Source organism: Mus musculus, chromosome 8 (genome assembly GCF_000001635.26).
Source record: "Mus musculus strain C57BL/6J chromosome 8, GRCm38.p6 C57BL/6J".
NCBI lineage: Eukaryota > Metazoa > Chordata > Mammalia > Rodentia > Muridae > Mus > Mus musculus.
Window position 1 is genome coordinate 119,861,670 of NC_000074.6, and position 16,065 is coordinate 119,877,734.

Consider the following 16,065-nt stretch of genomic DNA (forward strand, 5'->3'; position numbering starts at 1 on the left):
TTAAAATATTTTGAATCGACTTGGTCAAAGTTGAGGGGAGTGGTGGTTGAGGCTCTGGGTTTAATCTCCTGAGCTTGGGGGGGGGGGGGCAAGTAATAATAATAGACTGGGATAAAGGTATGGAGAAAGCAGAAAGCGGGCCAGAGTGTAGGGGGTGTGGCTGTTAGCAGAGTAGTCAACAAAGGCCTCTTGACAGAATCAGTGAGCAGAAGCCAAGGGAAGATGAGGAGGATACAGCCTTCCCGGAGTTCCCGACCCACCCTGAGGTTTGTCCCACGGAGCCACCTCATATCCTGGAGCCTGGGACGTGGGCGCCAGCAAGCTTCTGCGGCGCATGCCTGACCTACTTAGGGGACAGCCAGGCACCATCAATAGTAAGGGACCCTGGGTGTCTCTTACAGATCTTGACCAGCTCAGCTCCTTCCCATCCACAGACCCCGCCCCTAAGGCTACACCTCCTGCCTCCCGCCTCCTCAGGCCCCGCCTCTGAAGCTGCACTCCGCCTTCACAGGCCTGCCCCTCAGGCGAGGCTCCGCCCCTTATCCTGCAGACCCCGCCTTTCGCCCGCCTGCCGGCCCCGCCCCCCAGCCGCCATTGACAGTGTAGGCTCGCACTTCCTTGCAGAGGGATGGCTGCGCTTCGGGCGGGCCCGGTAGCCCCGCAGTGTGCGCTGCTCTGGTAGCGGCTCGCAAGCGGGCGCGATCCGGGCTCGCGGGTGCACAGGTGCGGCCCACGCCTCCCTCGGCGCCTCAGCACCTTCGGGGCGGGACGCGGGACGGTGAGTGCCGCCTGGGCTCCGTGCTGGCTCCCGGGGATCCCGGGTGGGGGGGCTCTGGCTCTGCACCTTCACCACACCTGCTTGCACGCAGCTAGGCGCCACAGACATGGTCCGGGAGACTAAGGCGAGCCTGGCACTGGAGAACTCTCTCTAGATTCCTTGGCCTAGAAAAGAAAGCTTCCAGACAGTGAGGAACTAGAGACCTGGCTGGCCGCCCTAAGTAGATGGGCAGAGAGGGTATCTATGTTTTCCTGTCTGTGACCTTGGGTGGGCCCCTCGGCCACCTGCCCACCCACGGTGCGATTTTAGCCCTGTGGGAACAGTGGTGCCCATTCTCACACCGCCAAGGTGAACCGGGAGAATCAGGGGTATGCAGTAATTAGATGCTGATTGGTACCTTTCTCTCTGGGCCCCCAGCAGCTGGGAGAGTTCCTGCCTGGATACAGCTTAGTCACAAAGTTACTAGTTTTCTGGAAAAGATTCAGTTGTGTCTTCTTTCCCAGAGAGAGCGGAACAGGATGGAATGTCCGGACTTCTTCCTCCATGGGAACACTGGAGCCCCCTCGCTCTCCCCATTTATCTCAGAACCAGCTGACTTATCTTTAGCAGAGACTCTTTGTTCAGTAGGAAACAAAATGATTCTTCGTGTGGGTTCAGCAGAACTGGGAGGGGGGGGGAATTTGTCTTGTAGCTCCAGCCCATGTTGGTTTTATAAGGAAAAGGGGGTAAAGAATTGAGACAGGAAAAGACAGACTCTTCTCCACGGGCTGTTAATGAAACAAGCGAGAGGCTGCACTTTCCAGCCTTCTAGAAAGAGAGGGGCTTTTGGGAGGAGGGAGGCTTTGGGAGTTGTAAGTAGGGGACTTGCAGGTGTTAGCTCCCACCCCAGAAGATAGAGGGATAAGCAGAATTTCTCTGAATTTAGCCCAACAGGTTTATTCCTAACTGGGTGTCCCCTGCCAGTGTCCGCCTAGACTTCCAAGTCCTCCAAAGCCTGCCTCATAGTTAAAAGACTATGGGACATCGTGTGTCAGGTCTATAGATTTGATCAGAAAGGTCAGCACAGCAGTATTGCTCGTGTTTGTGTGAGAGCACAGACCTCAGGGGAGGTTTCTCCTTGTGGATTCCTCCCTCCTATGACCAGACAGTACAGCTGTGGGCGCAGAGGAACCGGAGGCCCTGAACATCCTCCGACTGTTGGATGCTGTGTGGGCTGGGCTGTTTTACACACACACACACACACACACACACACACACACCGTTGTGACCTCTTGAGTTGTGAATCAAGGACAGGATGGGGATAGTCTCGTGGAGTTAAATGGGAGAAAATTAATGAAGGCTCGTAGAAGCCCCCGGGGATGACGCCCAGAACAGAGTTGGTACTCATTAATCACAACTGTCTCTCACCCTCCACTTCCTCCTGAGAACCTGAAAGTGTAACACTGGTCATATCTGGGCCTTGTCTCCTGCAGAGGTGAAGGGCCCAGGTTTGGTGTCATTAACTAGTGTTATGACAATGTGAAATGTCCTCATCTATAAAGTAGGACCGTTGTCATTACCCTCCCATGTGTGGGAGGAATTGAGACAGCCAAGGAAGTCCCTTAGCTTGGATCCACACTGCAATCCAGACTCCACAATGATGACTGTCACGAAAACTCTGCCATAGCCAAAAGGTAGACTTTAGATTAAACATCAAAAGGTGGGTGTGTTCGGCCACTGAGATGGCTTAGTGGATGAAGGTGTTTGCCACCAAGCTCAACGACTTGAGTTCAATCCCTGGGTCCAGAAAGATGGGGAGAAAAAAACAAACCAACCAACCAACAAACAAAAAACCTGAACTCTCCCAGGCTTTTACAAAATAAACAAATTAAATTTAATTTAAGGGAGAAAACATGAACACGAGACACAGACTAGACGCTGTGATGTGTCCAGACTTTGATGAATTAAATATAAGTAAAGGAGGTTGCTCCCTGCCCCCAGCCAAGGCTGTAAAATGGGCTCAGAGTTCCAGAAACTCTGATACCCCTACAGATACCTAAGGTCTTAAAAAAAAGCAACTGGGCTGTCTCCTGCCCCACAGTCCCCAAATAAAACAACTTAAGTCTGGTGGTGTTTGCACATTTTTGATCTCAGCACTCGGGAGACTGAGGCAGATAGATCTCTAGTGAGTTCAAAGTCAGCTCTTGTCTACAGAGCAAGTTCCAGGATAGCCAGAACTGTACAGAGAAACCCTGTTTCAAGCAAACAAACAGAAAAATCTAGACTGTACTGTGTGCTCTCCTGTGTACCAGGTCTTGAGACACCTTTTAGATTAATATCATCTGCTCTTGTGGTTGAGGTTTCTCTGTTTCTGCTCTCTCAATTCCCTTTGCGGACTTCTTACACTCAGCAGTTATGACAACCTGACTTTCCCCACACAGTATTTTGTTCTCCATCACTCTCCTCCACAGGACGGTTTCTTCATTTGCTGACAACAGTGCCTGCCAGCAGGGCCTGCAGCAACCAGCCAACCTGGAGTAGACGCTACCTGTTCAGGAATGTCATTCTCATTGCAGGTCTGAGATTGGTCACAATGGAGGCAAGCAAGCAGATGCGGGTATCCCGGCCATACAAAATCAGTGAGTCTTCAAAGGTACGTGAGCAGTCCCTTCCCACCCACGGCATCAGTTCTGATCACCTTGTTCTGGCTGACATCTCCTTAACTATAGCCACACGTCAGTTTGCCGCGGAGCTCTGGGTATAGCCCCCTCCATTCTACAGATCACCATCAGGGTGGCAGAAAAAAAAACATGGGATTTCTGCCTTCGGGTGGGGCTTACCAACCAATATGGGTCTCATTGAGAAGGTAGCCTCTGACTTTAAAGTAGAACTCAACTCCCTGACCTTAAGAATTTCTTCCCTGGAGAGGCAGAGGCAGGTGGATTTCTGAGTTTGAGGCCAGCCTGGTCTACAGAGTGAGTTCCAGGACGGCCAGGACTACACAGAGAAACCCTGTCTCGAAAAACCAAAAAACCAAAAAAAAAAAAAAAACCCAAAAAACAAAAACTTTCTTCCCTGATGTATCCAGCTCCCCGGGGACCCCAAAAGTGAACAAATGTGGGCTCCCTGGTCTGCGGCTACCAGCCCACACCAAGCTGGTTTCATTAGAACCACTCTCAGCCAGGAGAGAATCGAGGTGGGGGGATGGGGAGAAAGCCATTGCCCAGCTAGGCATGCCGCACATCTATAATCTTAGCACTTGGAGACTGAGGAATGAAGACAATCATGAATTTAAGGCCAGCCCTGGCTGTGTAATGAGAACCAAGCTGGCTGGCCAGCCAGTTACATAGCAAGATCCCCTTTCAAAAAGCAAGCAAGCAAGCAAGCAAACAAACAAACAAACAAAAACAGCCTGTTGGGGTGTGGGTAGTGCATGCCCAGCACTAGGGAGGCAGAGGCAGGTAGAACCCTAAGTCTAGGGACCAACATTGGATGTATGTTTCTCTTCAGAGATTAAACCTCATGACTGTTTTGGGTGGCACACTCTCTGAGATGGCAATATTGCCCCCAGTAGGGGTGAAAAATGACTCTCAGGGGTGCAGAAAGTTTCCTTTTTCTTTTCTTTTTAAACATGTTTTTGTTTGATTTTATTTTCATTTTTTTTTTTGAAGTGGGAGGTTTCACTGTAGCCCATAGATCTCTAGTAGTGAAAAATAAACTAAATAAGCCAGGCGGTGGCACGCATGCCGTTGGTCCCAGCACTTGGGAGGCAGAGGCACTGTGAGTTCAAGGCCAGCCTGGTCTACAGAGCAAGTTCCAGGACAGCCAGGGCTGCACAGAGAAACCCTGTCTGGAAAACAAAAAAACAAATAAGCTGCCTAAATCATAAATGTGTTCTGTAAGTTTGGTCATCAGGCATGCCCATGTAACTAGTGTGCAGTGTGGGCACACCCATGTAACTAGTGTGTAGTGTGGGCATCAGGGATGCCCATGTAACTAGCTCCTAAGCAAAAGAGAAAGAACATGACCAAATGCTGCTGGTGGCTGCACTTACAGCCATCCTCCTGCCTCTTCCTGTTCCTTTCTGGTCCCACTGGATTAACTGATGGGCACTCGGTATGTGTCTGGCACCCTTCAAACAGTGGAAGACCTCTTGAGGCTTTGGGAGCCACCAGCATGTCAAGGTAGGACGCTCCTGCACTCCGGTGTGGCACCATGAGAGCAATGTCATTGTTCTCTGAGGCATTCTAACACGGGTTGCCTTGCAGGGAGTGGTATCGAGTTCTAGCTTAGCAGACAGCCTCCCATACCTGCTGTACTCTGTTCTCACTCCTGACCACTTAGGGTCCCTCTGCCCCTGACATTTGATTGTATAGAGCCACATATGGTAGCACATGCCTTTAATCCCAGCATCAAGAAAGCAGAGACGGGTGAACTTGAATTGAAGACCAGCCTGGTCTACTGAACAAGGACAGCCAGGGCTACAACAGAGAAACCCCATCTTAAATAGTAATAATAATAATAATAATAATAATAATAATAATAATTAATATTATTTATGAATGTCAAGAAATATATATACTGTCAAGAAATGCTGTATATGGTGCTACTAATTTCCCAACATGCTGAGTCTGTGTTACTGGTATTCCCTTGAAGTTGAAGTTGGGAGTGGTGGGTGTGTTTAAAGGTGCTGTGTGCAGCTGTGTCACAATGCCAGGGCAAACTACTGCTGAGACCCAGGAAGAGAACCATAGTTGGTAGTATGGAGCCCACATCAGGCATAGTGGTTGAGGTCCCTCCTGCCCTGCAGCCCAGCATCTCACAGGCTCAAAGTCATTTGGGCATACTGGGCCTTTATTGCACCCTGTCACATGTGACCTTGGTCTGTCCCAATTTCCTTCCTTCTCTGGGAGAGTCCCCAGGCTAGTAGCTGAAAGAGACCATTCCTGCTTCAGGCCATCAGGTGTCCCTGTAAGAGGAAAAACAGAATAAAGAGCCACACAGGTGGGGGTAGGGGCTGACAACAGACATCCTATCACAGAAGAACAAGAAGGAGAGCCTAGCCCACTGAGCCAAGAGGGAGGTGACCTTGGGGAGGACCTGTCATCTTCTTCAGCTTGTGGGAAATGTGCCTGTTCCTTCCCACAAGCCTGCAAGGTGGACAGAGTGATCAGACATAGGAGCACAAGGAGATAAGGAGATTCCGTTACAAAGGCATCTGCCGGGGTAGGGGGAAGGCACAGGTTGTGCTAAAGAGCAGATTCAAAGGGGAGAATAGGAAAGGAGCTGGGATATGGTTTTAGGGTGTTATGATGCTTACCTACCATGCATGAAGCCCTTTGCCTAAGCCCCGGTACTGCATGTGTGGTGTGCATCTGTAATTCTAGTACACACCTGTAATCTCAGGAAGACCAGATGTTCAAAATCATCCTCAGAGAATTTGAGGCCAGCCTAGGGTACATGAGACCCTGTTTACCGATAAACGGATACACAGATGGATACATAGTTGGATACATAGGTAGACAGATATGTAAATAGATACATAGATACAGATACTTAGATACATAAACACACTGATAGAGCCTAGCCACTGAACTCATGCAGAGACTTAGTTACTCAGGGAGGTAAAGACCAGCAGACACCAGCAGCCTATCTTCCCACTTTCCTGTTCCCTCCACACTTGGTCTCAGGCTAGCCATTTTCAGTTGGTGTTCCGTGAACAGACCAGCGATTTATGTTTTGAATAGTCTATTTTTCCTTATGTTGAATTTTCTTCTTGTCTTCTTCCTCTTCCTTTCTCCTTTTCTCATTTCTCCATCCTCTCCCTTCTCCTACCTGCTTCTGTCTCATGGACAGCACAAAATGAGCCCTGAGAAGGACAGCACTCCTACAGTGTCCCTGGGTTCTCAGCCTAGGATCCAAGTGCATGCATCGGATAGGTGGTAACGGCTATGGGCTCCGGAGTCTGGGCAGTGGATGGGGGAGAGGGGTTAACCTGGCTGTGAAGGCTGCCTCCTCTCAGGGCCTCAAGCACAGAAAAAGCTTCCCAAGTGCCTGCTGAGCGTTCCAATGGACTGATCCCTAACTCTAAATTATAAATATGCAGACTTAGAGAGGGTCTGTGGCTAACCTAAGACCACACAGCCAGCAGGAGACAGAGCTGGTCCATCTGGACTTTAGGGGCTTCTCCCTAGGGAGTGCCACTTTTCTGATGAGAAAACATTTACAAAACATCTGTCACGGGGCTGGAGAGATGGCTCAGAAGTTAAGAACACTGGCTGCTCTTCCAAAGGTCCTGAGTTCAAGTCCCAGCCATGGCTCACAACCATCTGTAAGGGGATCCAGTGCCCTCTTCAGGTGTGTCTGAAGAGAGCAATAGTGTGTGTGTGTGTGTTAAAAAAACATTCTGAAAAAACAAAAACCATCTATCATGACCTAGAAGACGAAGGAAAGGAAAGAGACAAATGTAAACTCTTAGACTCCTGGTTATAAGGAGGAAGACAGAAAGCAAGCAGACAGTTTCTTGGTTTTGATTTTTCAAGACAGGATTTCTCTGTCTAATAGCCCTAGCTATCCCAGAACTCCCTCTGTAAACCAAGCTGGCCTTGAACTCGTAGAGATTTGCCAAGCAGACAGTTTCTAGGAAATATATATAGTGGAGCTGGTTAGAAAGCTTAAGATGGAAAATCCCTTACTGCTTAAGACTGCCAGACAACCTGAGCTCTGTCCCGCGGAGGTCCCGGACAGAATGAGAGAAAGCTGTCTTCTCCGTCTTCTCCCCTGCACATCCACACTGTGCTCGAATGTGCACACAGGCTAATACATAATGTTACTCACTTGTTTAACTTTATTTGAGACAGTGTCTCTATGTCATCCTGGCTAGCCTGGAAATTTCTAGGTAGACCACCAGACTGGCCTTGACCTCACAGAGGCCTGCCAACCTCTGCCTCTTGAGTGCTAAGATTATAAGCAAGTGCCACCATGCCTAGCCGAAATTTTAAAACTTATTTCAGGAGGGAGGGAAAGAAGGCAGGAGACACATGCTCTCAGAAGCGCTGTGACGATCTGGGGTTTACTTCCGGGGCTCGTGTTCCATCATCACAATCATATCACGACCTCTGGGGTCCGACTGCGGTCCCGGCAGGCTGTGGGTGACAGCTCAGTGCACCATTCCATAACACACCTTCTTGTGCAGGTGTACCACTGGCCTGACCACTCTACTGCGGTGCTGCAGCGGCTGAACGAGCAGCGGCTGCACGGCCTCTTCTGCGACGTGGTGCTGGTGGTCGAAGAGCAGCAAGTGCCAGCCCACCGCAACCTTCTGGCTGTGTGCAGCGACTACTTCAACTCCATGTTCACACTGGGCATGCGCGAAGCTTTCCAGAAGGAGGTGGAGCTGGTGGGCACCTCCTACGTGGGGCTCAAGGCCGTGGTAGATTTCCTCTACAGCAGCGAGCTGGAGCTGGACGGCAGCAACATTGACTACATCCTGGAGACGGCGCATCTGCTGCAGATCTGGACCGTGGTGGATTTCTGCTGTGAGTACCTGGAGCAGGAGGTGAGCGAGGACAACTATCTCTACCTACAGGAGCTGGCCTCCATCTACAGTCTCAAGAGGCTCGATGCCTTCATCGATAGCTTCGTACTGAGCCACTTCAGCACGCTGTCCTTCACGCCTGACTTCCTGCAGTCCATCTCCGTGCAGAAGCTGTGTGTCTACCTGAGCAGTGGCCAGGTACAGCACAAATGGGAATACGACCTGCTGCAGGTGGCTCTGCAGTGGCTCACGCAGCAGCCGGAGCGCGAGGTGCACACCCGCCGCGTTCTGGAGAACATCCGCTTCCCCCTCTTCCCCGAGGACATCCTGCTACAGCGGGTGAAGCTGGCCATGTGCTCTCTGCTGCCCAGCGAGGCCAACGGCGAGGGCTTTGTGGAGGAGGCCATGCACTACCACAACAGCCTGGTGGCCCAGCCTGTCCTGCAGACGAAGCGAACGCTGCTGCGCTCCGAGGAGTGCTTGCTCTTCGTGGGGGGCGAGGTCTCTGAGCGGTGTCTGGAGCTGAGCGATGACACCTGCTACCTAGACACCAAGAATGAGCAGTGGGTGAAGGAGACATCCCTGCCGGCCCGCCGGAGCCACCACTGCGTCGCTGTGCTGGGGGGCTTCATCTTCATTGCCGGGGGCAGCTTCTCGAGAGACAACGGAGGGAATGCCGCCTCCAACCTTCTTTATAGGTATGACCCCCGCCGTAAACAGTGGATCAAGGTGAGATTAAAGCAGATTAATTCTATCCTCTTGAGGCCTCTTTGTAGCTCTCTAACCTCACTGTGGCTTCCTGGTTCCGGGCCTTGGTAGCTGCCCTGCTTCTGAGAGAGGCATGAAGAGAAGAAAGTGATTAGCCACATCAATGATCAATGGTGCCCTCCCTGGACCTAGACCTGGGTCAGGGAAGGCCAGCCATTTGAAGGGCTGGCTGTAGGCCAAAGCAGCATTCATAGATGGAATCGTCTACCTTCGTGGGAGCATTCTGGTCTGTCCTATGTCCAACACAATGGCCACTGGCACTATGTGGTCATTGAGAGCATGAAATGTGCCCAGTGCATGTTTTCAACCTTACTTAATTGTAACTAACAGATACTCAGTGTGGAGGGCTGCTCCAAGCTCCATGACAGGGCCCCCAGGCCAGAGCCTCTGCTGAGATTCTCTTGTGGAGAGGTTTGGGGAGTAATTTTCAGGAAACAACAGAGCTCAATCCAATCTAGGGCAAGCATGGAGGCCACATGTCAGCCCTGTTAATGTACTCTAGCTGAGTGTCTTAGTGTTCTAGTGCTGTGAAGAGACACCATGACCAAGGCAACTCTTATAAAAGAAAGCATGGGGGGCAGGCTGGAGAGATGGCTCAGCACATAAGAGCACTGACTGCTCTTCCAGACATCCTAAGTTCAAATCCCAGCAAACACATGGTGGCTCACTACCATCCGTAATGAGATCGGATGCCCTCTCCTGGTGTGCCTGAAGATAATAGGTACAGTGTACTTACATATAATAAATAAGTAAGTCTTTAAAAAAGAAAGCAAGCATGTAGGGCTGGAGGCATGGCTCAGGTGGTTTAGAGCATGTATTGCTCTTGCAGAGGACCAGAGTTCAGTTCCTGGCACCTGCAGGATCGCTCATAAACATGGATAACTCCAGTTCCAGGAGATCCGATGTCCTCTTTTGACCTCCATGAGCACAAAGCATACACATACATACATGCAGGCAAAACACCCATATGTGTGATGTAAAATAAATAATTTTCTAAAGAAGATATCTCATGGGCCCTTGCTTACAATGTCAGAGTTAGTCCTTTATCATCATGGCCAAAAGCACACAGGTGTGGTGCCCACAGCAGGTCCTAAGAGCTTTACCTTTCATCCACAGGCAGCGGGTACAGAATGGGCCTGGAATGGGCTTTCGAAACCTCAAAAGCTCATCACCCCCTGTGAGCACTTTCTCCAACAAAGCCACGCCCCCTAATCCTTCCCAAACAGTTCACCAGTTGGAAACTAAACAATCAAGTATCTGAGCCCATGGGGGCCGTCACCCCGAGCTAGTGAAGGTTTGGAAGTTTCAGGTTAGTTCCTTGGCCTCCCCCCAAGTTTCACACTTCACCCCTGGATATGCCTGTGGCCTCATAGCCGGAATTGATTGGCATGCGTACGGCTGAAATGCAGTGGCCCTCGTACAATCACCTCTCTAGACTGCCACCCACCAGAATCCATCTTCATGTTCACACCTCTGTGTGACCAGATAACCAACCCCTGGGGTTTGCTGAACTCAATGCCAACAAGGTGTGGTGGCTCACACTGTCACCCCAGGACTTAGGAAGCCAATGGAAGAGGATTGCCACAAGTCTGAGGCCAAGTTGGGCCACGAAGTGATTCCAGGTCGTCCTGGACCATAGATGAAGTCCCTGTCCTGTCCCAAAAACAAACCCAAAGGACCCCAGGTGACCTTTCAGTTCCGTTCTCAAGACTCGAACTTGGGCCCGCAAGATGGCTTAGCAGGTAAAGAGGCTAGCCTTGGAAGCCTGGAGACATGAGGTTGGTTCTTGGAACCCACATAAGAGGACGGAGAGAATCAACTCAGAGTTGCCCTCTGACATTCACACACATGGCATGGCATGCACACACACCCCCTCCACATATACACATATACACATACATATACACAATAATAACACATTTTTTTTAAAAAACCTAAAAACTAAGTGGGGCCTATCTTAGGGTTTTACTGCTGTGAACAGACACCATGACCAAAGCAACTCTTTTTTTTTTTTTTAAACAAACAGATTTATTTATTTATTTATTTATTTATTTATTTATTTATTTAATGTAAGTACACTGTAGCTGTCTTCAGACACTCCAGAAGAGGGAGTCAGATCACATTACGGATGGTTGTGAGCCACCATGTGGTTGCTGGGATTTGAACTCCGGACCTTCAGAAGAGCAGTCGGGTGCTCTTACCCACTGAGCCATCTCACCAGCCCCAAAGCAACTCTTATAAGAACATTTAATTGGAGCCGGGCGTGGTGGCGCATGCCTTTGATCCCAGCACTTGAGAGGCAGAGGCAGGCGGATTTCTGAGTTCGAGGCCAGCCTGGTCTACAGAGTGACTTCCAGGACAGCCAGGGCTATACAGAGAAACCCTGTCTCGAAAAACAAAAAACAAACAAAAAAAGAGAACATTTAATTGGGGTTGGCTTGCAGGTTCAGAGGTTCAGTCCATTATCATCAAGGCAGGAACATGGCAACATCCAGGCAGGCATGGTGCAGGAGAAGCTGAGAGTTCTACATCTTCATCTGAAGTCTGCTAAATACTGACTTCCAGGCAGCTAGGATGACACACCCATGCCAACAAGGCCACACCCACTCCAACACTGCCACACCTCCTAAATAGTGCCACTCCCTCAGCAACCCATATACAAACCATAACAGGGCCTCTGGGAAGCCCAACTTTGGCCTGTGGTCTCCTGAGTTATCATGGCTGAGAGCTTCTATACTCTGCCTGCCTGCTGAGTCACTTACTGCTCAGTTAACATAGATAGTAACCAGTGGGTCAGCATTAATTTAAAAAATGTTTTTTTCAGCTGGATTGTGGTAGGGCATCGCCCAGCATACTGGAATCCTGGGGTTTCGTTCCTAGTTCCATGAACATACATCTGATGCGGGAGAAGGGCAAGCTGGCTTTCGTTGAAGTGTTTTAATTTTACATGGATTAATTTAATTTTATGTGTGTGGGTACCATGTTTGCATGCATGTCTGAGCATCACATGCATGTCTGGTATCTGAGAGGGTCAGAAGAGCACAGCAGATCCCTTGGAGCTAGAGTTATGGACAGTTGTGAGCTGCCATGCGGGGGCTGGAAATCAAACCCGGATCCCCTGTAAGAACAAGTGCTCTTAATAGCTGAACCATCTCTCCAGTCTGCTGTTGTGTTTGTTTGTTTTTGTTTTAGAAACTTATTCATGTCTGGCATGATGCCAGGACACAAGGTTGACCACATGGCTAAACCAGTTTGAAGAGCCATGTCCCCGGGCTGGAGAGATTGCTCAGTGGTTAAGAGCACTGACTGCTCTTCCAAAGGTCCTGAGTTCAAATCCCATCAACCGCATGGTGGCTCACAACCATCTGTAATGGGATCTGACGCTCTCTTCTGGTGCATCTGAAGACAGCTACAGTGTACTTAGATATAATAATAAATAAATAAAAAAGAAGACGACGACGACGAAACATGTCCCATGTACCTCTTAGGGATATGAATCTAAGTATCGGGGGGTTTTCAGAATTCCCAGCAGGCCCCTCTTCCCCGCACATTCGCACACTGTCTGGCCTTGCTCTGTGGACACAGTTGAGGAATGTGGTGCTGAGGCTGGGGAAGGGAAGCTTCAGGTGTCTCCCCCTTACAGGTGGCGTCCATGAACCAGCGCCGTGTGGATTTCTACCTAGCTTCCATTGAAGACATGCTGGTGGCTGTCGGTGGCCGGAACGAGAATGGAGCGCTGTCTTCTGTAGAGACCTACAGCCCCAAGACCAACTCCTGGACCTACGTGGCCGGCTTGCCAAGGTGATGAGGGCTTCAGGCCCATGCTGGAAGCTGATGTCATCACGGGATAAAGTTTAGTCTTGATCACTGTTTTCATAAATGTCCTAGCTTCGTCATAGCTGGCTAGGCCGTGGGGGGCTGAGGGCAGTTGCAGGCCTTGCCACCAAGACAAGCATCCCATTTCTGAATTGGCTGGGGTCCTGGGCTTCAGAGAGTGAATGCTGATATGGGATGGTAAGTGCCTCACCGGGCTGGCTCTGTGAGCATGGGTTCCCAGAGGCAGGAGCATCACTCCACCTGGGTTTTGTTTGTTCACCTGCAAAGTGGGTACCACAGCACAGCCTGGGGAAAGTTAGATACCATCTCTCCGTGACATTCTCCTGTGGCCTCCAGCAGGCAGAGAATACCCCACCCCAGGGTAGTGATGTACCCTCCCCTCCCCAGGCCCACAACTGGGTATTGGGTATTGAATGTGGGTTGTGTCAAGGACCTGCCAAACCTGCAGGCCATCTGATTACCACCCCTAGGCTGCACCTGAACCCAGACTCTCTGAACCATTCTGGCTGTGGGATATACTACTTATCTAGGGGCCTCGGTCCCAGGGAGCTGAGGCAGGAGATTGCGTTTGAGGCCATGCCGGCTACGTACTGAGAGACTTTGTCTCAAATAGAAAAGTATGGATTCTGGAAACCAGGGGCCAATACCTCATTCCTTGACACTGTTGCTGAGCTGATGTCACTGTGAATAGGCCCTGGTCATCCACAGCAGCCTGGTGAGTAGAGAGGCAGCCAGAGTGGCAGTGAGTGGTGATCAGTGGTATAAGTGGTTGCCTGTTGATGGGCTCTCAGGATGGATGCCATATCATTATTTATCAGGTGAAATGAAGTTGGTAGTCATGCTAAGAGCAGGTGCCACCACAGCCACCTTCTTGGAACAATAATGTAAGGGTGGAATTACTCCTCAGGAGACCTCCTGTGCCCTCTGTTGGGGTGGCCTCAATCCACAGTGACATCGGCAGTGCGTTCATGACCCACCTTTCTTACTTTCCTGTCTAGCTTTCTCGGTCATTGCCATAGCAGGATCTGCACGAACCCCATCTGAGCTAGGGGCTGTCCTGTCTCTTCCTCCTGCCCTGGGCTCTACCTGTGTATGCCATCCCAGCCTTCTCCTGCCCCGATTGCCAACTAAACCACATGACACGCGCTTCATGTTCTTGCCCCCAAGCTTTATTTGGAGTTTTTGTCACTTACAGTTGCTTAGTGTGTGTGTGTGTGTGTGTGTGTGTGTGTGTGTGTGTGTGTGTGTGTTTCATGTGCGTATTCAGGTGCCACGGCACACACGTGGTCAGAGGACAGCTCACAGGCGTTAGTCTCTTCTTCCACCAGGTGGGATTGAAGGATCAACCTCATATTGTCAGGCTTGGCAGCGAGCATCTTTACCCACAGAACCATCATGCCAGCCCTCTCTGGCATAGGTCTCATCGTGTAGTCTTGGCTGGCCTGGAACTCACAGAGATCTCCCTGCTAGGTGCTAGGATTAAAGGCAGGATCACAGGCCTGGATATACATTATTTTGTGTGTGTGTGTGTCTCTCTCTCTCTTTTTTTTTCCACATTGATGATGTTTAGAGGAGTCAAGCTTACAAAAAACAGCATAGAAAGCGCAATGCTCCCATGCGCATCCCCTCCCGGATGTAGGGGCCACTTATTCACCTGCATCCTGTACCCCTTGTCCATGGCAGCAGGCTACCTTTCCCTGAGCTCTCTGTCCTCCGGCCTCTCTGCAGGTTCACCTATGGCCACGCGGGCACCATCTACAAAGACTTTGTCTACATCTCAGGGGGCCACGACTACCAGATTGGCCCGTACCGCAAGAACCTGCTGTGTTATGACCACCGGACAGACGTGTGGGAGGAGAGGCGGCCCATGACAACAGCTCGGGGCTGGCACAGCATGTGCAGCCTGGGCGACAGCATCTACTCCATCGGGGGCAGTGACGACCACATGGAGTCCATGGAGCGCTTCGATGTGCTGGGCGTGGAGGCCTACAGCCCACAGTGCAACCAGTGGACTCGCGTGGCGCCGCTGCTGCAGGCCAACAGCGAGTCAGGCGTGGCCGTGTGGCAGGGCCGCATCTACATCCTGGGGGGGTACAGCTGGGAGAGCACAGCCTTCTCCAGGGCTGTGCAGGTGTATGATAGCGAGGCCAACAGGTGGAGCCGGGGTCCTGACCTCCCCAACGCCATTGCGGGTGTGTCGGCCTGTGTGTGTGCCCTCAACCCAAGGCTGGAGGAAAAGAAGAAGAGGAACAAGGACAAATGCCAGGACCGAGGTCAGTGACCCCGAGGCGCTCACAGAGGCGGCCGTCTCCGTGACAATCCTCCACCCCACCCCCCTCCAGCAGCTTTTTGTACTTTTTTCATTCCCGGTCTTTCTATGCTACCACAGTAAATAATAATTAAATATTCTTCACAATTTCACATATTATCTTGTTTGAATACTTACATCAGGGCCCTCGTGTCTACACAGACCTTCTTCAGGCCACATACTCCCGAAGGTCCCCATGTCTGTCTCTGCCAACAATAGCTGGCTCATAGGCTATATGGAAAGTTTTGCAGTAAAACTCGGGGTCTCCAAGGTCTGGGCTTCTCCAAACCTGGGCAAACTCTCTCACAGACACCCACTATGTGCTGAGGGCCAGCAGGAGGCTGGTCCAGAGCCTTGAGGTGTGCGCCTCAGCTGCATTCTGCATTCCGTTGTCACAGGCAAGAGCAAGCATGTCTGTTGTGCATTTAAAGACACGGGGTCCCCCAAGCTCCCTGGAAAGGCAGACGAGACCTAAGGCCTGTCGATTGTCTTGTTGAAAGTTCCATAGCAGCTGATTCTTCTCTGCACAGTGCCATCTCCCCTGGATGGTAATCTCTGTGGACTCTATATGGCTGGGAGGTGTTTCTGTACAGTATTGTGTAGTGTGAGCTACCCATCTCCTGTCATCACAGGGAGGTCTCCAAATCTACCTTTCTCTTCTCAGAAATGAAAAGGCAGCCCTATGGCACTCACGGTCATCAGGAGCACAAGTGAGCTCTCTGGTCCCCCAAAAGTGGCTGAGTTCCTTCCCTGGCTCTAACAACCATCCTGGCTCTGCCGGCTGCCGCTAAGTGGTTCTACCATGCCGAGAAGATGCCGTTTCTCAATCTCTTTCCTTCTTTCTTTGAAACAGGGTCA

General features: G+C 50.7%; 1 protein-coding gene across 2 annotated transcripts; it reads left to right on the plus strand.

Moving 5' to 3' along the window:
* The first annotated feature begins 561 nt into the window (after positions 1–561).
* Positions 562–15,320, plus strand: Klhl36 (kelch-like 36). 2 transcript variants are annotated; one of them, XR_001778433.1, is made up of 5 exons: positions 562–778; positions 3,334–3,410; positions 7,953–8,992; positions 12,706–12,863; positions 14,628–14,734. XR_001778433.1 is itself a non-coding variant. In NM_146219.1 (5 exons), exons 2-5 carry the CDS (start codon positions 3,351–3,353, stop codon positions 15,178–15,180), a joined length of 1,842 nt encoding a protein of 613 aa, NP_666331.1. In that variant the 5' UTR covers positions 636–778; positions 3,334–3,350; the 3' UTR covers positions 15,181–15,320. The 2 variants fall into 2 exon arrangements, 1 of the variants encoding a protein (NP_666331.1); NM_146219.1 differs by having other exon boundaries at positions 636–778; positions 7,953–9,023; positions 14,628–15,320.
* Positions 15,321–16,065: the final 745 nt, after the last annotated feature.

Bases quoted from the DNA above. Each gene is read 5' to 3' on its own strand.
- Klhl36 (NM_146219.1), top strand. From the start codon at position 3,351: ATGGAGGCAAGCAAGCAGATGCGGGTATCCCGGCCATACAAAATCAGT. The intron at 3,411-7,952 runs GTACGTGAGCAG...CTTCTTGTGCAG, and splicing joins AAATCAGTGAGTCTTCAAAG to GTGTACCACTGGCCTGACCA. The intron at 12,864-14,627 runs GTGATGAGGGCT...GCCTCTCTGCAG, and splicing joins TACGTGGCCGGCTTGCCAAG to GTTCACCTATGGCCACGCGG.